Source organism: Eublepharis macularius, chromosome 2 (assembly GCF_028583425.1).
Source record: "Eublepharis macularius isolate TG4126 chromosome 2, MPM_Emac_v1.0, whole genome shotgun sequence".
Taxonomy (NCBI): Eukaryota; Metazoa; Chordata; class Lepidosauria; order Squamata; family Eublepharidae; genus Eublepharis; species Eublepharis macularius.
In genome coordinates, this window is record NC_072791.1 from 151,153,208 (window position 1) to 151,174,948 (window position 21,741).

The 21,741-nt window shown below is 40.3% G+C and overlaps 1 protein-coding gene across 3 annotated transcripts in view; it reads left to right on the forward strand.

Annotated features, from left to right (window-relative positions):
* KDM2A (lysine demethylase 2A) overlaps positions 1 to 21,741 on the forward strand; it is a 63,732-nt gene that overhangs the window by 6,166 nt on the left and 35,825 nt on the right. For 2 of the 3 annotated variants that reach the window (XM_054970571.1, XM_054970572.1), the window contains exon 4: positions 12,215 to 12,289. The exons of the other annotated variant lie outside the window; for it this stretch is intronic. In XM_054970571.1, the coding sequence (XP_054826546.1) occupies positions 12,215 to 12,289 (75 nt within the window). The remainder of the gene's footprint in view (positions 1 to 12,214; positions 12,290 to 21,741) is intronic. 3 annotated transcript variants of the gene reach the window in all.

Here is a 21,741-nt window from a genome sequence, read left to right on the forward strand (position 1 = left end):
TTCAAAGGATGTATAACCCTGTACAAGACAAAAGAGATCTCATTTTCCTGGTCTGCCTTTCTGCAGACCCAGAGAACCTCTGTCTGTTAGCATTCAGTTGCAGCTTGTTCACTCTCATTTAAACAATTATTTATTAGCCTTTGCTTGAAAAATCATGACTGATACACCATTTGTACTAAAGCTTGGTGTGTCGTGTCTTCTCTTGAACCTGCCACTGAGGCCAGTGCAACATAAGCATCCGCGACAGGTTATTCTTGCATGACATGAAGATGAGTGCTGAGGTATACAGGGCCTTTTGGCATCTGCAAATCATTAGCCTCATGATATTTTAAAATGGCCAAGGATACTCTCTTCTAGTTGTTATATAGTTGTGATCTTGAAGGAAGTAGTGTTAAGGGTTAGGATAAAATATTATGATTGGCTTTCATAGCTGAAAGTGCTTTCTCTTTAACATTTTTATTATACATAGATATACACTAACAAAACACAATGAACAAAAACCCAAAAGGAAGTGCAAAACAGAAACTGAGAAAAGGGGGTGGGGAGAGAAATAAAATGTTTAAAATTATTGCCACAGTATTGTATTAACCTTACATATAATTGCCAAAGAATTGGATTTACAGCTTCAACAAGATTTTGGTATAACTCCACTGCTTATGCCTACTTGATTTGTCAAATTATATTTTTCCATATATCCCTAGTATTGAATGGAGGATGAAAAGTTGTGTATTGATTAGCAAAAAATATAAATGCATTCCAGACCACACTTATATGATTTTTTTGCTAATCTAATCAGTTAATTTGTCCAACGCAGCTATATTCTACAGGCGCTCCTACCACATACTAGTTGTAATTTTTGTTTTGAATTTCCAGTGTTGAAGTAAGATGGATATATGTGCCAATTTCTTATTTTCTTTTGTAAATAAATTTAACAAAACCACTTTTGGATCAGGTATTAAATTTATTTTTAGAATACTAATCTCATCATTTTAACTTCCATAAATATTTATTTTTACATCCCGTGTGTGTGTGTGTGTGTGTGTGTTTGTTTGTTTGTTTGTTATGTGCTGTCAAGTTGCCTCTGACCTTTGGCGACCCTATGAATGAAGGTAGATCCAGAGGAGTTAGCCGTGTTAGTCTGTAGTAGCAAAATAGTAACGAGTCCAGTAGCACCTTTAAGACTAACCAACTTTACTGTAGCATAAGCTTTTAAGAACCACAGCTTTCTTCACTGCCCATCTTTCACATCCATACATAGTAATGGGGAATACCATAGTTTGGATTATCTTGATCTTGGTTCCCAGAGAGACATCTTTATTTTTAGGGATCTTATCTAGCTCCCTCACAGCTGCTCTTCCAAGTCTCAGTCTTCTGAATTTCTTCTTTGCAGTCTCCTTTTTGATTGATGATTGAGCCAAGGAACAGAAAAACTTGAGCAAATTCTGTTTCCTCATTGTCAACTTTAAAATTGTATAATTCTTCAGTAGTCATTACTTTTGTCTTCTTGATGTTCAACTGTAATCCTGCTTTGGTGCTTTCTCCTTAAATCTTCCTCAGTAGCCGTTTCAAGTCTTCACAGAGTACAGGTTGTGCATCAAAAAAATCAGATGTTGTGACACCCCCATTGCTTTTAAGACTCTCCATATTTTTTCATGAGCCACACAGTCAAAAGCTTTGCTGTAATCTATAAAACACAGGCTGATTTTCTTCTGAAATTCCCTGGTATTAGCCAATATAAATTCTTCCTTTTCGGAATCCATCTTGAACATCTGGCATTTCTTGTTTCATATATGGTAAGAGCCTTTGCTGTAGAATTTTGAACATTGCTTTGCTTGCATGGGAAATTAATACGATACTCTGATAGTTGCTGCATTCTTTGGCATCCCTTTTTTTTGGAATTGGAATGTAAATTGAACGTTTCCAGTCTGTGGGCTATTGTTTTGGTTTCTGTATTTGTTGACAGATTCTTGTTAAGACTCTGATGGACTCTATTTTTGTAGCTTGAAATAGCTCTAGCAGTATTCCATCTAGTCCAGGTTTCCATCTTTCCTTTATTTTGTCCTCATCAGATACTGTATTTCCATGTTGATCTTTCAGCATCCCAAGCCGTGGCTTGAATTTGCTTTTTATATCTTGGATCTTTTGGAACAGATCTCTTGTTCTTCCTCTTTTGTTGTTGTCTTCTATTTCTTTGCACTTGTTGTTATAATAGATTTCTTTGTCTCAGTGTGCAAGTCGCTGAAAAACTGCATTTAGAATTTTGACCCTATTTCTGTCACCTTTTGTTTCTTGTTGGTCTTCAGCAATTTTAAGAGTTTCCTCAGTCATCCATTTAGGCTTCTCCTTTCATTTGACTACAGGAATCGTCTTTGCATAGCCTTCTTTGATAATATCTTTGGTTTCAGCCCATAGTTCTTCTGGCTAACGATCAGTTAAACTTAGAATTTCAAATCAGTTCCTTACCTGGACTTTAAATTCTTCAGGAATATTATTTAGATTGTATTTGGCACTATGATTCTTTTAGCATTTCTCTTCAGCTTTATTCTAATTTTAGATATTAGCAACTCATGATCTGTACTGCAATCAGCTCCTGGTCTTGTTTTAGCAGAGAGAATAGAGCGTCTCTATCTTCTGCTTCCAATTATGTAAAATCTGTTTGGTTCCTGTATCAGTCATCTGGTGATTTCCACATATACAATCATCTTTTTGGGTGCCTAAAGCATGTATTAGCAATGAACAGGTTGTTGGCTTCACAAAATTCTATGAGTCGTTCTCCTGTTTTCGATTTCTTCCTCAGCAACTGTAGTTGAAGCATAAACTTGAATATTTGTTATGTTAGCAGGCTTTCTCTGAAGTCTGTTTGATATCACTCAGTCAGGCTTTGCATTGTCGCTGTTGACTGCTTGTGCTATGTCTCACCTCACTATTAGAAGAACACTGTTTCTTTTGAGTTCATTTCCACTGTAAAACACTGTGTGGTTTTCTGACAGATAATATCCTGAGTCAATCCACATTAGTTCACTCACCCCCAGGACTGCAATGTTTAAACGTTCCAGGTTTTTTTTTACGATTTCTAACTTACCTGGCTTCATATTTCTCACGTTCCATGTTCCTATTACGTGTTCACACAGCTTTGGACATTCCTTTTTCATCTATTCATGTTTGCAACTGGACGTCCTTTCGGCTTTAATCCAGTCCCATCATTAAGAATAACGCTATTTGTACTTGTCCTCAGCTCTTCCCCAGTAGCCAATTTGGTGCCATCTGACCTGGGGGGGTCCTGTCTTCCAGCACTATATCTTTTTTCATTTTGGATTGTTTCATCATAAGGTTTTCAAGGTAAGAGATTAGCAGAAGTGGTTTACCATTGCCACTTTCTGCTGGACAGTACTAACCAGGGTTAGTTGAAATGACACTGCTATTGTCTGTGGAAGATCCTCCACCAATGTCACCTTCCACTACTGCTGCTGCCCAGTAGCTGACCTTCAAGAATTCCTTCGCTCCCATCACCATTGGAACATTCAATTCTCTTCTGCTGATGTGACTATGGATTCCAGAAGGGGGTGGATACATCTTAGTTTGGTGTCTCAGCTTTGACCATTCTGCCTTAAGTGACTCTTCCAGGAGTTTAGACTCCTGATCAAGCTTGTGTTCCTGACGGTGTTGCTCTCAGCTTCACTGACACGCTCAAACGCCTCACTGTGTTCAGATGTGTATCCAAGAGGGAACTTCCACAAATATTTATTTTTACAGCACTACTACATATGACAATATATATCAATATTATTATGGCATCTCCAACAGTGGGCTAATAAGTTTTACTGGTATAAGGTACCATCTATGTAATAGTTTCAAGGAGTTTTCTCTTAACGTGGCTGAAATTAACTTGATGGAAAGTTTCTTTCAAATTGCCTCCCAAGCTTCCAATCCCATGTCTCCTTCCCAAGCATGAAGTAGTATGCTCATATCCCAATATATGTTTTTAATTAAATATTTATAAATACATAAAACTACCCCTTTTTGTATGGACTGAGCTAGACAGGATTAAAAATTCAAAACCAGTTAAAGGATATTTAAATTGTAATATTATAGTGTGTCTAATAAAATGTCTAATGTATTTGGATTGCTTTTTCAGTAGTACTCAAGTTATCATTATAAATGCTGAAACTATTTCATTGTTTATGATATTTATAGTAGTTTTGGGTTAAACATTGTGTATTTACTATTGTGGGGTTTAGCAGTAACTGAGAATTCTAAGAAAACTGTGATAAAGGTACAGTACAAATGGTTTTTGCATTCTGAGTAACTCCTGTCTTCCCAAAAAAGTAGTCGTTGTATATCTTACCAAACTGCATGATTTTAATGCTGCAAGTTTGAGGTATTCATTCCCAGCATGCAGAAGAGGAAGAATCAGTACAGAGAATTCTTGTATTGGGAATAACTATGGTGTTTAGATAAAGAAGCATCATAATTATTTGTTAAATTTACAAGGCTAGAATTAGACCTATTTACTACCATTGTTAATGTTCTTTCTATCAGTTTTCATTCCATCTAAATCTAATCCAGTTTTCTTTATATGTTTTGCATATTGTGAGATAATATACATCTTTGCTTGATACCTTTGCTAACTGGAAACCATTCTGTTTCAGCACGTTCTGGTCTAATAGTAGCCTCTTGTCCAGTACAGGCTGAACATTGACATGATCAGATGTTGTGGTGCATTCATTTCTTTACTCCATTCATAGCTTTTTCATGAGCTATACAGTCAGAAGCTTTGCTGTAATCTATAGAACACAGATGATGGTAGAGTGAAAACTGATGGAAGAAACATTAACAATTTGAGATATGTAGCTGACACCACATTACTTGTAGAAAGTGTGAAGACTTGAAATTACTGGTAAAAGTTAAAGGAGAAAATGCCAAAGCAGGATTACAGCTGAAAATCAAGAAGGCAAAATTAATGATTACTGAGGAATTAAACAATTTTAAAGTTAACAATGAAGAAATAGAAATTATTAAAGATTTTCTGTGCCTTGGCTCAGTCACCAAGTACAGCACACACTTATGGTTAAAATTACTAACCACTTTTATGAACAGTATTAATCACAAAGGCCATTAGCCTGTTGCTTTTTAATACAAAATGAACACAAGGATTGCACAAACAGAAGTCCACACTCCCCTATGGGAAGGATGTCCCAAAATTGTCTCTAGAGTCACTCCTTTAACTTAATCACGGTGGTCAAATGATAAACACATTCCAATGACCAGCCCCAGTCGGGAGATTCCTCAAACCGGACACCAACCCTGCAGGGAGGATGGAAAGCCACCGTGCACTCAACAGGGCGCAAGCTGAACTCCTGTTTCGTCTCTTCTTTATCAAGAGCGCTATATACTGGTGGTTGTGCGGTTCCACAAAGCTGCACTCTCTCTTCTAGCTCCAAATTGGATATCAATTGTCAGGTGACTATTGGTGGGTCTGAATACTGCTTGAAGGTTTCATAAGCTTTCCCATCTGATCAGTGATTCCTTTGATATATGGCAAAAACACTTTTCCTGTGGGAGACTGTTTTTCCTTGATAGTTTGATTTGTCCTTGGTTTAATTGCTCTTCTGATTTCATTTCTGGAATAGCCATTTGCTTGAAGTGCATGGTTTAGATGATTAGTTTCCTCGTTGAGAAAGTGCGGTTCACATATCCGTCTTGCACGGTCTACTAATGTTTTTATTATGCCTCTTATGAAAGCTTATGCCTCTTATGAAAGCTTATGAAAAAGCACAACCTTCAAGCAGTATTCAGACCCACCAGAAAAATACAACAGATGCTACGATCAGCAAAAGACAGTAGAGACCCCCTCACCTCTGCAGAAGTATACCGCATACCCTGCAGCTGTGGACAGGTTTACATCGGGACCACACAGAGTAGCATCCAGACAAGAATAAAAGAACATGAAAGACACTGCGGACTTGGCCATCCGGAAAAATCAGCAGTGGCTGAACATAGCCTAACTCAAACAGGACACAGTATCCTATTCCAGGACACTAAAATACTGGACAACACTTCCAACTACTTCATCAGATTGCATAGGGAAGCCATTGAAATTCATAAGCATAAGCACGATTTCAACAGGAAAGAAGAGTCCTTAAGAATGAATAGAGCATGGTTTCCAGTCCTGAAAAACACCAGGCTAACAAAATACTCTATACCCAACAATAGCCCTGCAGAGAAGATTAGCATATCAAGCACCAATCCATATGCAAAAGAACCTCCTCAGGATACAGTGAAGCCTCTCTCCATTAGCATTCCACACCCTGAGAAACACTTACAGGATGACTCAGCCCAACCCTACCTTTCTGAGTAGATATAAATTGCCTGCCAACTTCTTTTCCACACTGTGACATTGAGAGATCTGTCTTTTGGTGCTACACCTCTGAAGATGCCAGTCACAGCTGCTGGCGAAACGTCAGGAACTACAATGCCAAGACCACGGCTATACAGCCCGGAAAATCCACTACAACTATCATTCCCCTCTAGGGTTGCCAATCTACCTGTGGGGCCTGACTTTCCTGTGTGGCTAGCAGGCTCCTGCCTGCTCGCACCCTCCCCCTTCCTGATGGGTCAGCTGTTGAAGGAAGCTGCAGACAGTTGAAGAAAGACAGTACAAGATTTCTGAAAAGGGATTTTATATAAAAGTCAGTGAGGCCGCAAACATTTCATCAATGGCAATTAAAAAATTCTTTTACTCCAAAGGAGCAAAACATATACCAGCAGCCATTAGGATTTTTAATGCTAAGGTTATCCCACAGATACTTTATGGGCGTGGAGTGTGGATTGAAGGTGTATCCGACAACCTTGACACCCCTCTACACACATTTTTGAGGGAGATAGCGGCAGTCCCGAGATGCGTAGCGGGTACTGCACTTAGGGTGGAATTTGCCCAACCCTCAATTGAGAAGAGAGCATGGATCACAGCCTTAAGTTGTTCTTGAACAAGGAAATTTACAAGGACAATTCAGGGAAAGTAGGTTTTGCACATTTGATCTCGCAGGATACCGATAAGAGTAGCCGAACTAATTTAATTAACCAGAAACTAAAAATTCTGGATATTGATATAACATCTTTACAGACAAATGAGGCCCTAAGAGTTATAAAATTAAAACTAAAGGATCTCGATTACAGCAGTACTCTCCAGAGAGCCAGACGTACTTGTTCGGGCTTATCCCTGGGACTTTCACCCCCAGAGGCTATTCCATCTTATTGCTATTCTTTAAAGATTCTCTAAAGTGCTTTCTGGTCATTTCTCGGGACTCCCTTATTCTGAACGAGTTTGTGACTGTGGACAAGGAAAGTTAGAGACCTTGGATCATATAATAGTTTTTTGCCCTAAGTGGAGTAAGGAAAGAGAGAGATTTATTATTCCTATTATGTTAAAAGCAAAGCTTCCCTTCCTTCCTTGGGCAATCTCAGTGTTATTGTCTGATAACTTTCCTGACAATCAAACCTCTGCTATAGTGGCTTCCTTTTTAGCCACGGTGATAAAGAAACAAGATTTTCATGAGTTTAGATAGTTTAAAGTGATAATGACGAGTTATGTCTATGTGAATTGGGTATGTTCAAGTGTACAGTTCATATTTTGTTGGTGTTTGTATGGCTTATGGCTTTGGCTGGAAAAGCAATAAACTTATTATTATTATTATTATTATTATTATTATAAAAGTCAGTACGGCAACTGAGTTCTTAAACGTTCATGGGGAGATGGTGCATGACCTTTCTAGGGGCCATTTCAATGCAAACCTCTCACATGAACCTGCTGAAGTACTCACCACACCATCCCTCCCTCAGTCCAACTCCACCTCACACCTCTTGTTGCCATCACCTCTTAGTGTCCCCAAGCAGCCTCCTGGCAGATGTTGTGCAAGATAATACAGATGCTAAAAAGAGTAAGCAACTTAGAGATGCGGCAAAGAAATATGCACATCATATTCCTGCAGTGCACTGAGCAGCAGTGGCCAAGTGCCAGCAAGTCCCGATTCCAAAGGAAAGTTGACCATCCCTGCAGGTCTGGGCACAGTAGTGACGACCCTAGCAGACCTAATAGCCAAGATATGCCCTGATATTGCCACTATCATGGAGAAGTCCATGGACTTGATGTGCAAGTGTGCCATTCTGACCCCCAAGAACAACAAGGCTGCCATCATTAATGAAACCCAACTCCCTCGAAGGGGCAGAAATGGAGTACAGATCTGTGGACTTAGAGGTGCAAATGGATGATGCGGTCCACTGCCCTCAACATGCTCAACCCTCCTGGCTTCCCAACCCACAAGCTTATCCTCAATGTGGGGGCTCCAGAGTGGGGAGAAACCACCAATGAGGTCTACAGAGGTCCTTCAGTAGAAAAAAAAAAGGTTGTACGTATTTTTCACTTTATTTCTTGCACTACAATCTTTTCCTTTTAAAAATCTCTTCAATAAATGTTACATTTCGAAATTATATAAAAAAAAAGACAAGTGTCCCGACTGACTCATCAACACCCAGCCGAAACCCCTGGACCTAGAAAGGTGAAATTTGGGGAGAACGTTCCCTTTATGTTGTAGAGGCTCACTAAGAAGGGATTTTAAGAAATTTGCCCCCTAGGGGTAAAAAGGGGGTCAAATGTGTTTTCCCATAGGGATACAGCTTCTCTGTGTGGCAGGGAGGCTGCTCATCCCCCTCCCCCCACCAACTGCCAACTCAGCCACTCTTCCCTGAGGTCATTTGCCTATGCGGCCTGATTGGTGGAACTCTGTGTTCTGAGGTAAACTGCAGACAACTGAAGAAAGACAGTACAAGACTCCTGAATAGGGATTTTATATAAAAGTCAGCATGGCAACTGAGTTTTTAAATGTTCATGGGGAGATGGTGCACAACCTTTCTAGGGATCATTTCAATGTGAACCTCTCACATGAACCTGCTGAAGTGCCCACCACACCACCCCTCCCTCAGTCCAACTCCACCTCACATCTCTCAAAGCCATCATCTCTTACTGCTGCCAAGAAGCCTTCTGGCAGATGTCATGCAAGATACACCAATGCTAAAAAGAGCAAGTAACTTAGATGTGCGAGAAGGAAATATGCACGTCCTGCTCCTGCGGTGCACCAAGCAGTGGTGGCCAAGTATCAGCAAGAGCACCACAAGGTGCACAGAGCGGCAGTCTCTCTCTTTGAGCAAAGCAATCCTGGAAGACAAGTAGAGAGGCGCTCACTTCCGTGGAAGGTCAAGGCTCACTCAGGCATGGCATATGATCCTTCGCTACATTCAAGCTGCCTCTTGACCTCATCCATGCAGAAACACCCCTGTTCAGCATCTCAAAACAAAGCAACATGGCCCAAGTGCTGTGAAACTGTAAGCTCATTGTTTGGGATGCGAGCACTATGGCACTTAAGGGGTGTTTTGAGGCACTGAGCATAACCCTCAAAGATGTCAGGGGCAACGAGAGAGCAATGAGGGGACTCACAGTGCTGCCGGCTGGAGACTTCTGACCGACTCTGCCTGTAGTCCCAAGGGGGACTCGAGCTGACGAGGTTGCCGTGTGTGTCAAGGCATCTTATCTGTGGCCCCTCATCAGGAAACTCTCATTAAGAAAGAACATGAGGGTCTACTTGAGAGGCGAGGTGTCTGCTGGGGAATTCTCTGAACTCCTACTAAAAATAGGGGACGGAGCGTATCCCGAGTCCAAAGGAAAGGTGACCATCCCTACAGGCCTATGCATAGTAGTGATGACCCTAGCAGACCTAACAGCCATGATATACCCTGATATCATCACTATCATGGAGAAGTCTATGGACTGGCTGTGCAAGCGTGCCATTCTGAAATCCAAGATCGACAAGGATGCCATCATTAATGAAACACAACTTCATTCAAAATGGAGTACAGATCTGTGGACTCAGTGGTGCAAATGGATGATGCATTCCACTACCCTGTGGAGTTGCTTAATATGCTCAACCTTCCTGGCTTCCCAACCCACAAGCTTCTCCTCAAAGTGGGGGCTCCAGTGATCCTGCTTCAGAACCTCAACCCACCCAAACTCAGCAATGGCACCAGACTGTGAGTGAAAGCCCTCCACAGAAACGTCATCAAGGCCACATTGTTCACCGGCAGTGCTCGGGGGGGGGGGGAGTTGGTGTTCATAACACTCATGCCACTCATACCATCAGAGAACCCCTTCGCATTCAAGAGACTGCAGTTCCCCCTCAAGGCCTGCTTTGCTATGATGATCAACAAGTCCCGGGGCAGATACTGAAGGTGGCAGGAATTGACTTGAGGGAGGATTGCTTCTCACATGGGCAGTTCTATGTGGCTTGCTCCGGAGTGAGCTCACCCAGCAACCTGGTGATCCCAGCACCTGAGGGAAAAACCACCAGTGTGGTCTACAAAGAGGTCCTTGAGTAGGAAAAAAACCCGGTTGTACGTATTTTTCATTTTATTTCTTGCACTATAATCTTTTCCTTTTAAAATCTCTTCTATAAATGTTGCATTTCAAAATTCACTTCATCAGTTTTTGGCATCAACAGGCTTCGCTTTATTCAAACACCTTTGTGAAGCTCGGCTATTATCCTATTATACTACAAAACCAACTCCAAAAAAACCCCTACAAACCAAAATACGTTACATAACCATAAGTATTATAACTGGATTTAAAGTAGTTTAATACCATAGTGAAGCACGGGCATCAAGCTAGTTCAGTAATAAAGGGAGTTGTGTACTCTTGTATTCTAGGTTTGAATATTTGTTCTGAAAATAGGTTTGTAGCTAAAGGTGAAAAATCTCCAAGAAAATTTAAGCCCCAGGGAAATAAACCTGACTTTTTTCTGATGCCATGTGGTTGAATTTATTTTATTGCCTTTAACTATATAAAATGCATCATAATTTAGTTAACAAATAAAATTTTATTTCTTGATTTATTTTATGAAATTTGGAAGTATAAATGCCTTAGTTTTCTAAAAGCAAAATTGCAGATCTTCCCTCAGCCTTTTGCAGCTGCCATTTTCTCCATTGTGCCATTGAATGCTATTTCTCACCTTTTAAAAAATGGTAATTGCTCAGTCACTGTAAGCTCTATAATGAGTTGTTGACACAGTCTACAAGTTCCTCTGAATTTCCAGTTTTTATTTTTTAATAAGCATGTCTGTAGCTTTTCTAATGCAAAAATATGAAAGAAGAAGGTATTTCTTTATTTTAAAAAAGCTAGAGCGGTGGGAATGGGTGGTTGGGACAAGGAAAACTGAAGTATGGATGCTGTGTTACATTTGCAGCTGCACAAAGGGTCATCAACATATGGAAGCTGCCCTCATTTATCCAAATTTTCTGTTTTTATTGTGGCACCATTTAAAAAAAGAGCACCCCCATACTTTCAAGAGACCCTTGAATGATTGTCTTGTATTTTTTTTTATTGACTTCTTTGCTGTCCTCCCAGAAGAATCACTGAAGTAGTTCTTAACAGTAGCAAAAATAATTAACCAGTACTAAATCATGAGAACAAAACAATCTAAGATCAAGGACAATGGACTCAATCAGAAAAACTAGGAACATTAGCATAGAAACAAGAAAACAACACTAGTAAACTGAAGCATAACCAAAATCAACATTAATGGGACCACTTTCAAAAAAATTTCAGAATAACATACAGCTCATAACATAGATATTAAAGTATTAAAATGCTAAAACAGCTCAGATAAATAACTAAAAGGAAGTCAAGGAGAAATTCAAGTAGAAGTAGTATCCATTTTTGGTCATAGTCCATTTCTATTCTGGTGACTGTTCTCTTTTTGTAGTGGAAGAATTTCTCTTAGGTAGAACTTCCTAGAAAAACTTGGACAGCTCTGCCTGATCTACAAAATATCACTCTGATCATTCCAGGGTATCTTGATGGTTGAGCCATGAGGTAGTGGTGCACTGTAACAGCTTCTCAGAGCAATGCAGTTGGCTATAAGCTGTATTTTCCTTTGTTTCTAAAGACAAATTTTCTTCATAGTCTAAACATGTGACACAATTTTTTTCCTATTAGCTTGCTCCAACCTCAAAATAGCAGGTATTGACAGGCTAGCTGTCTTAGTTATATTTGGCCAAGTATAAAGAGTTTCCTTGATGTTTTTCTGCTTATGTGCTATAATGCAGTGCTGCCTATGCTGTCTGTTCATTTATGCTCGGGCATTCTCACCCTTGAATTCTTCATCCTAAGGCTCATATGATAGAAAATTCAGAAAAGGAAAAAAAGGGGAGAGGTTCTTGTGACAAGGAAAAAAGAAGCCAACAGGTAAAGACCTCCAATTAACAAAAACAAAAAAATTCTTCTCCTCTTATCACAAAATTATGTTCCTTGTCAAAGTTATGTAAGTGTGGATATATTGTTGTCCAAGGTAATACTCAGTATAATATACTCTTAATCAATGATTGTGCACATGGCATAGTCTGTATGAGATGATTTTATATATAGCATGCAGTTTTACTTTTTGAAACGTAGTTTTCTGTGGTATATATTTGTCGTATCCATAGTGGACTCAGTTAATTGTATTTTGTTTTTTGTTTTTTGTATTTGTTTATTGGAGGTCTTTACCTGTTTTTCTTTTTTCTTACGTCAGAAAGTCATTCAAGCTTCACGCATACTCCTTGGGGTGGGGGTTGTCTGTCGATAAAGACAGTTCTGTGAAGCACAGTAACACTCTGAACAGGGTACAGTCTTCTGCTCAGAGGATCCCTGGGACCTTTGAGTGGCCATTGTCTTAGACAATGTTAGGCTCAGTGGGTTTTATTCTACACAGAAAAGAAAACTTTTATGGTCTGATTCTTTTATGTTAAGAACATAAGAGACCTGCTAGATCAGACCAGTGGCCCATCTAGTTCAGCATCCTGTTTCAGTAGCCAACCAGTTTGTAAGGAGGGCCAACAAATAGGGCATAGGGGCTGAGGCCATCCCTTGATGCTTCCTTCTATGACTGGGTTTCAGAGGCTTAAGGCCTTTGAATATGGAGATTCCATTCCCTTCACTCACTATGGCTAATAGCCATTGGATGGACCTGTCCTCCATGAATATATGTAACCCCCCGTTATGATGAGAATAAACTGAGCTTTGTACAAGTCTTTGGTGCTCCTTAGCATTGCTTTTTCTCTCATAGTGAAATAAGATCTGAACTTTAATTATGGTCATCATCAACATTGTAAATGCTATGGCATTTATGCAGTTATAAAACCTTAGTGTATTGATGATAAAGCAGCCGCTGCTTAATCTTGCTTGGTATAGGCCTGCACAGATACTGAAAGAGACTAAATGTGCTTCAAAGATTTTCCTGTCTTGCCATATAGGTAAGGTAAAGGTAGTCCCCTGTGCAAGCACCAAGTCATTACTGACCCAGGTGGGGACGCCGCATCACGACGTTTTCTTGGCAGACTTTTTACAGGGTGATTTGCCATCACCTCCCCCAGTCATCTACACTTTACCCCCAGGAAACTGGGTACTCATTTTACCGATCTCGGAAGAATGGAAGGCTGAGTCAACCTTGAGCTGGCTATCTGAACCTGGCTTCCACCAGGATCGAACTCAGGTTGTGAGCAGAGCTTGGGCTGCAGTACTGCAGCTTACCACTCTGCGCCACGGGGCTCTTTGGCATATAGTTGGGTTTTATAGATCTTGTCATCTTTTTGAAACTGTCTTGCCATCATGGGAAACTACCATTACTGGAAAAAATCAGAGAACCTTAAAAGGTGATGTTGGCATTTAAAAATTGTGGCACTTATAAAATGTGATTCTCCATGTAAGGCAATTTACCTAAAAATGTGGTGCTTTCCCCACCCCTGGCATATGTTGTGCAAAGAGAATTGACCTCAATAATTAACTGTATACTTACGTTTCTTATGAGACAGCGTAGGAGTCATCTCTCTAGCTGGAATAAACTATTGAGAAATTTTATTTTAAAATTGTTTTTGAGAGTCACACAAGATAGCTACTATCATCCCATTTCTAGAATTCCTTTTCTTTCATCTCTTACCGGAATGTTGCTAAAATTGCTAACAGTCGGTAATGTTGAATTCTCTTTTAAGAATGTGGAGCCCTGGAGACAAGAAATGGAACATTCAGTTCTCATCTAGAATCCTAAATCATTAATAAATTAACAAGATAACATTTTAAGCAGCAGGTCAATTTAATTTAAATTTTATATAACGCAGCATCTAATTAGATTCCTTAAGAAACTTGAAAGACCAGTACCATTTATCTTTGTGATTTTATAATTTGGGAAAATGCTAATGCTGTTAAAGGGAAAAGCATCCTTTAGTATTTTCTGAGAAAAATATGGGAATGTAGAGTATATTCTGTTTAGCAAAACATACTTAAAACCCACTAGTATTGTGGAAGTTGTATACCTATTAAATTATTTCTGCTAACTTCCAGGGCCAGATCGAGGGGGGCAGAGGGGGTAGTCTGCCCCCGGTGCCGGGAGGAGCTGCCATCTGCCGGAGCGCGCGGGCAGCAGTGCGGGAAGTCTTGCAGCCCCCCACGCTGCCTTTTGCCTGCCCCGCAGGACAGGGGGTGGCCGGCTTGCCGCGCACCCCCTGTCCTGCAGGGCAGGCAAAGGGCAGCGCGGCTCCCCACGCCATTCGTCTGCAGCCAGCCTCCCCCTGTCCTGCGGGGCAGGTGCATGACGTGGGCGGCCTCGCAGCCCCCTGCGTTGCCTTTTGCCTGCCCTGCAGGACAGGGTGCGCGGCAAGCCGGCTGCCCCCTGTCCTGCGGGGCAGGCGAAAGGCGTGGGTGGCTTCCCAGCCCTGCACGCTGCTTCCGCCGTCCTGCATGATGATGTCACCCAAATTATTTCATCACGCCGCGCCGGGAGCGTGCACGCTGTGTGTGCGCGTGAGGTTGGACTAGGGTTGCCCTGGGCACCGGCAACCCTAGGTCCGGCCCTGCTAACTTCCTTAGCGTAGCTTCTAGCACACAGCATAAAATCAAATCTGTGCAGCAAGATTTAAAATCTTCCACATTTTAAATACATCAATATAATTTATCTCCAAAAATGCAGTCCTCTGGAAAGAAGCTGTAATCTTAGCCCTTGGTGAAAGGATCTCTCAGAAGAGCTTTGCATGTCTTTTGAAGTACCAGGAAAAATTGAGCCTATTTCAGCAGGGGAGCAACGTAGAAAAACTCAAGTGGACAATAGTGGAACTTGCCATTTGAGTAAGAAACAAAGAAAAGGCATTTTTAAGCAGAGTGGATTTGGCATACAGGTTCATGTAGAGTTAGGCAGTCTTCAGGCATGTTGGATTCTTGCTGTGAAGGGCCTTAGAGATAAAAAACAGCACTTTTAACTATGTCTGGAAGCATCTTGGTAGCTAGTGCAGCTGTTCGGATTGCTGTGATATGGATATAATGGCTGGTCACAGGCAGCAGATGAGCTGCCAGAATTGGTTCTAGTTGGAAGAATCCAAGGTGTTTCTCAGGGCAGCTCATGATAGCACATTAGTAATCTACTCTAGAAGTTACAGAACGAAGCATGGGTCTATGTAGCTAGAGTACCTGAGGTTAGTAGGGATGGCAATTTTTGAATAAAATGCAGGTGAAAGAATGCACTTTTAGCAATTGCTTGGCAGCAGAATTATGGGAACAGGTTAAAATACGAAACCTCCATACAAAAAACAAAATGCTCATAAAGCTTGTCTTCATTTAAGTGACTTTGAATTTTGAAAAATGTCTCAGAGGAAAATACTAAATGAATTCCAGCTAGTTTCTCTTCTTTTAAGCATTACACATGCAGAGGAAAAGGTTTTAAGGAGAACTTAAATAAAGTAATGTGTTTGATATTCAGTTATGTTTCTGAAGCAACAAGGATACATCTACATCATGAGAAGGAAATGCTCTCTGTCTATGGATGCTTTGCATTTTGGAGAAATCTGCAAGATTATGACCAAAACCAAAATGTCTTCAAAATTCTAATCTGAAATGTTTTGAGGCTATTTAAATCATAGCTACATTAACTATGCCCTGACTTGGATAGCCTAGGTGAGCCTGCTCTTGTCAGATCTCAGAAACTAAGCAAGGTCAGCCTTGGTTAGTAATGGGATGGGAGACCTCCAACGAAGAACAGGGTTGCAGAGGCAGGCAATGGCAAACCACCTCTGTTTATTGCCATGAACACCCTGCCAGGGGTCGCCATAAGTCAGCTATAACTTGAGGGCATTCTCAGCCACCATGTTAACTATATTTGTTGCCTGTTCTTAAAACAAAATGATTAAAGTTACTTAATAGTTGGATGTGGATGGTGGAGTTCATTGATAGAAAATGCAAAACTTGGTGGGAGGGGGTACTGCAGAAGGCTGTTCAAATTATTTCTCTATGACAGCGAATTCTTGGGTTTCCTGCTAGGGAACTGTATTGCGGTATATACAACAAAAATGTACTTTCATGGAGGTCTGTACTTATACAGAAAGCTGTAGCATATTCTTTATAGAAAAAAGTGCTGCTACTAACCTTTCCCTATTACAATCCTATTCATGAAGAAACTTCACATACTACCTGTAATTCTAAAACTAGAGTCCCATGCCTTATTTAAAAGTAGTGTAGCGTTGAACTGAATCACAAATAGCCTTGCACATTCTCATTTAAAATACGGCACAGCTGGTTACATGCTTTCTTAGAGACAAAACACTGTTGCATGAAACAGTATTGTCAGCACCAAAACGTATGACTTTTTTACCTTCACATCTCTGATCTTTTTCTATGTAGCCATTAAAGCAAGGGAGTGACTAGTTAAATGGCTTCTTAGCCAGTTGGATTAATGTACGTTGGTATTCTCAGATCTCTGTAGTCATCTCCCCATCAGAAATGCCTCATATCTGAAAAACCAGTAAGAATTAAGCATTAGCAAAATTCAAGCATGTGTAACCCTACATTTGGCTAACGTCTCTCTCAGGGTGAATAATTGTCACCCAGCCCTGTGATATAGGTACATGTAAACTGACCATTGTTCAAATATATTTAGAAAACTTTCAAATATGGGCCAGTCAACTTTAGTAGCTAACCAGGAGCCTGCCATTCCTAGATCTTTCAAGCTTCTTCATCATTTAAGTCAGGGGTGCCCAACTTGGTGCCCAAGGGCACATTTGTGCCTGCTGACATGTTTTCTGGAGCCTGCCAAGTGTTTTTAGGAAGTAGGTAGGGCCAGGTGAGGCTTTTGTAAAGCATGGCTTCTGATTGACCATTGGGGTATCATTTGGCTGTACAGATTTTTAAAAACATTGCTTTGGCAGAAGCTGCTTCAACAGCACAAGGATCTTCACTGTATGAGAGAAAGTAAGCTGTAGCAGCCACTTTGTGGCAGCCACCGCACTGTGTCAGAGTTCCAAATGTGCCCACAGGATCAAAAAGGTTGGGACTCCTGATTTAAGTGATGGTGCAGCTTTCTAGTTGAACTGTTTAGCACCCGTGTTTCTATTTTCCTTCTAGTTCAGCAGTGCTCAGGACAGGTACAATGACAAAGTTCTTTGGGTTGCTGCCAGGACCCCTTACCCTCCCAGGGGGATGGGGATGGACCTGGAAGTCACCTTGAGCAATTCTTTGTGCACACACATTCCCCACAACAGTGATGTTACTTCTGGGAGTAACATCATCATGCAGGATGCGGGAGTGCCCATTTGGGGCCCAAATCAACCCAGCACGGAGCTCGGGAGCACTGCTGCGGCCTGCATGATGACCTCACTCCTAGAAGTGGCATTGTTGTGCAGCGCCAGGAACACACCCCAGGAGGTCTGCTCCCCGACCTCCCCTCCACTGGCTAGGTGGGGAGAAGTAGGAGATCCCTCATCCCTACCAGGAGATGGGCAACCCTATTAGTTCCGTGGAGTGAATTGGCTTGGGCAAAATATATTGGAAGGAACTAGGATTTTCAGATACGGCTTTTTAGCTTTTCAAACAAATAAAATAAGCTATTGAATTTGGTTTTTTGTAGCTGCAAGAATGTAGAATTTTCTACCTTTTCCCTTCTCATCTCTCAGTTTGTAAAATTACCAGTGTTGCAGTGTCTTTGGAGAACTTCCAAATATATAGAAATACTAACATTTTTCCTGAATATTAAATATGTTGTCAGTACATGAAAAGTGCTATTTGCTATCTAACATGTTTTGCACAGTAAATTAAAATTTACATATCTAAACAAGTACTAACAATTGGTTGCCTGATTGTCTTGGATAATCAAAAATGTCTTCTCTAGCTAGAATTTCAATCTAAAGAATCATAGCATTTTGCTTATGTTTAATAAATTTACCATGATGTTATTTTTATCTTGCCCTTCCTCCAAGAAGCTCAGAGCAGCCTACATAGTTACCTCTTACTCATTTTGAGAGAGGCATCTTAAAAGTATTTCACTCATTCCAGAAGGGAAACTGTTTTTTCAATTCCCCAGGATTTTCCAGTTTTCTATCAGAAATGGTTTTAAGTCTCGGTGGGGGCTTTCTCCCCCAATTTTTTCCAATCATACCCCAACTCCTGGTCATCGCATCCCTTCAGGAGTGCAGGAAACATACCCACAAGAGTAAAGTAACTCTCCAGGACTACTGGAAAGGATTGGGAAATGTAGTGCCTTAGACATTATTTAAGAAGGGGTTTACTGTAGTCTGGATTTAACAGGAATGTAAACATCTTAGTAGATGAATCAATTTAGTGTGCAACATTTCTGTGCAAAGTTTTTCATTTTCAGAAATGTATTGTTTCTAATAATAAGGTATAATAATACTCAAACCAACTGTCTCAAAGTGGCGATTTTTATGTTACTGTTCATAGGAAACATTTTAATATAATTTCACACATTGGTTGTTGTGGGTTTTCCGGGCTGTATTGCCGTGCTCTTGGCATTGTAGTTCCTGACGTTTCGCCAGCAGCTGTGGCTGGCATCTTCAGAGGTGTAGCACCAAAAGACAGAGATCTCTCAGTGTCATTTTTGATATACCACTTCTTGATATACCACTGACAGTTGAGGTCAAATTACTTGTTTAGGGAAAGGAAGTGCTGTTGGTAGTGCTGTGAATAGGCCATGTATTAAGATGTAGGGAAAGCTACAAATAGCCATATCAATTCATTATATTAAAAATCCAAAAATATTTATTTTTAAGAGAACTGTCTAAAATGTCAAAAGTTTGCTTTGTGATGTTAAAATGTAGTCCTTCAGAAACCATTGTTGAGGGTTCTCCAAATTATTGTCCAATCGGACGAACAGCATTGAATGTTTGGATGTATCAGAATCTAGTCATTTCCTGATTACCCTTATTTTCTTCACGAATTCCACCTTCTGATTTCGGCTTGCTACTGAGGCTGGTCTGGAAGCCCTTGTAAACTATGGTTCAGCAAGTGGGCTTGGGTACAGTTCCCTAGCGTAGTTGAGCCTGTGGGTACTTTTGATATTTTGGAAGGAATAGTAGCTGCCACCAGAAATTGGCTGCTGTGGGCAGGCACTTCAGTATTCTGTTTCTCTGGAGTATGTGAGGCAGTGGGAGAGCTATCATTTAAATAAAACTGAGCTTAAATTTTAGAAAGGTCGTTTTCCCCTCTCCTCCATACATATTTAAAAATAAAATTTCAGGTAAATTAACCATTGCGGAGAGGGGGATATAATATCAACTTTTGAAGGAGACCAAGAAAACTTTCAGATAATAGTTGTTGCTTAAGCTTACCAATACATAAACGGTTGAAATACATTGTGACTACCCTTAAACCCAATACTGTGGAGTCATATGTATATCAGGGTGCAGTAGATTTCATTTGCAGGGAGGAGAGGTGAATGTATTCCAGATGTGGCACGTCTCAGCAGGTGAGGTGCATTTCCCTGGTTTTGAGTTTTTTTGTGGGGGGGGGCTCCATTCTGTTCCTTATCTCTTCTAGCTCTTGTACATACTTTCACTCTTTGTAGTGAAAGGTAGAGATGTAAAATTCCCAGAAATTTTGGAGCTACTGAAAGTTTTTTGTTTGTTTTTCACGGAAAATTTTTTGGGGAATAAATTGAAATATATTCAATACTTATTTTCCTATCAAACCTAAACTACTTTCACTGATTTTATAACATAAAATACATATGTTATAACTTAAAATACTAGTTGGCATATTTTCAGAATTTAAAAGTATGTCTTTATTTTCTGTAAGTATACCCAATACTTATGAAGGATTTTCAAACTTCTGTTCCCTGTGTGTTCATAGCACATGTCTTAATTTCCGCCATCTCAGAATTAAGAAAAAATAAAAGTTGAAGATAGTAAACAAATTATGTATTAAACAAAATGTGTTTTGGCACAAACACTGTCATACAGTCACGACTCTTGACATATGTGGATATCAAGGTAAACGTCACAAAACTGAAAAGGCCAAACTCTTTAATAATATAGTATAGTGGGTAAGTGGTTGGGTTGTGAATTAGCACTCTGCTTGTTCAAGTCCCTCTACTGTCATGAGTTCAGCAGGTGGCCTTGGGTAAGCCAGTCCTCTCAGCCCCATCTCCACAGCTGTTTTGTGGGGATAACAACACTGACATGTTCACTGCTCTGAGTGGTCACAAATCTGTCTAGAAGAAGTGGTATATAAGCATGTTGTTGTAATAAAGTATTAAATACCTTATAGCATTTAAACAAAAAGCCTCTTGAAATCAAGTATATTTATAGTATACATAAGTGCTGTAGATTCTTATGTAATTCATATTACACATTTTTAGTAGAACCTTGCTCATTTCACTCATTCCAAAAGCAGGAAAAAATCATAGGAGTTTTCCCTCCATGTTCTCCAAAATTTTCTCTATTTTGCCAGTGGAAAAATTAGGAAGTCAGACTTTTTTGTGTTACACATTTGAGGGAGAAAAACTTCATCTTAAGTACTTTACTCATTCTAAAAGAACATTTTGGGGGAGTTCTTTTAGTGTACCCCAAAAAGTCCTCAGCAAAAAATCCCCTCCCATTTTTCCATCTCTGAGTTAGGGTCTTCTTCCCCCATCTCAACCATTTAGCTCACCCATTCTGCTATGATGGAGCTCTATTGTAGCAAAACACACACATCTCATGCAGATGAAAAGAATCAGGTTGCATCCCCATTGCTTTTTAATCTGTGACTACTTACTAGACTTCACAAGTGGTAGCTGGAACTTGACTGTTTCTCTGCTCCCAGTTTTTGTTTATTCCAATTATTTGCTACTTTTCTTTCTAGTGGGGACCCAAATTTGGCTTGTAACATTCTCCCCTTCTCCATGTCATCCTCACAACAACTCTGTAAGGCAGGTTAGGCTGAGCATGTGTGACAGACCCAAGGACACCCAGCAAGCTTCAGTGGTAGTGTAGGGGTTCAGACCTGTGTTTCCCAGTTCCTAATCTTGATACTTTAACCATCACACTTCCATTGTCCTATCACCTTTACAGTCCTCAAACCCAGCTATAGGAGTAACATTGAGTTGAGGTTAAGGGGGAGGGGAGAAAAGGGAAGGCATGTGACAGAAAAACAAGGAGGAATGTAAACGGCAAAGGAGGACAAAGAAGCATTTGAAAAGAGATATGGATGAGGACAGGAAGCAGAGCAACAAGCAGGCATTGGGAAACACACTGGTACCATTTTGGGGATCTCTCATTCTTGGGCATCATATGGTTTTCAGTATAGTAGACTGCTGTATCCTGGTGGAAAGTTTGTGGGACTTAATGGGAATAAAAGCCTGATTTTAGAATAGAATACTTGAAGGATCAGAAGCATGGGTGATGCAA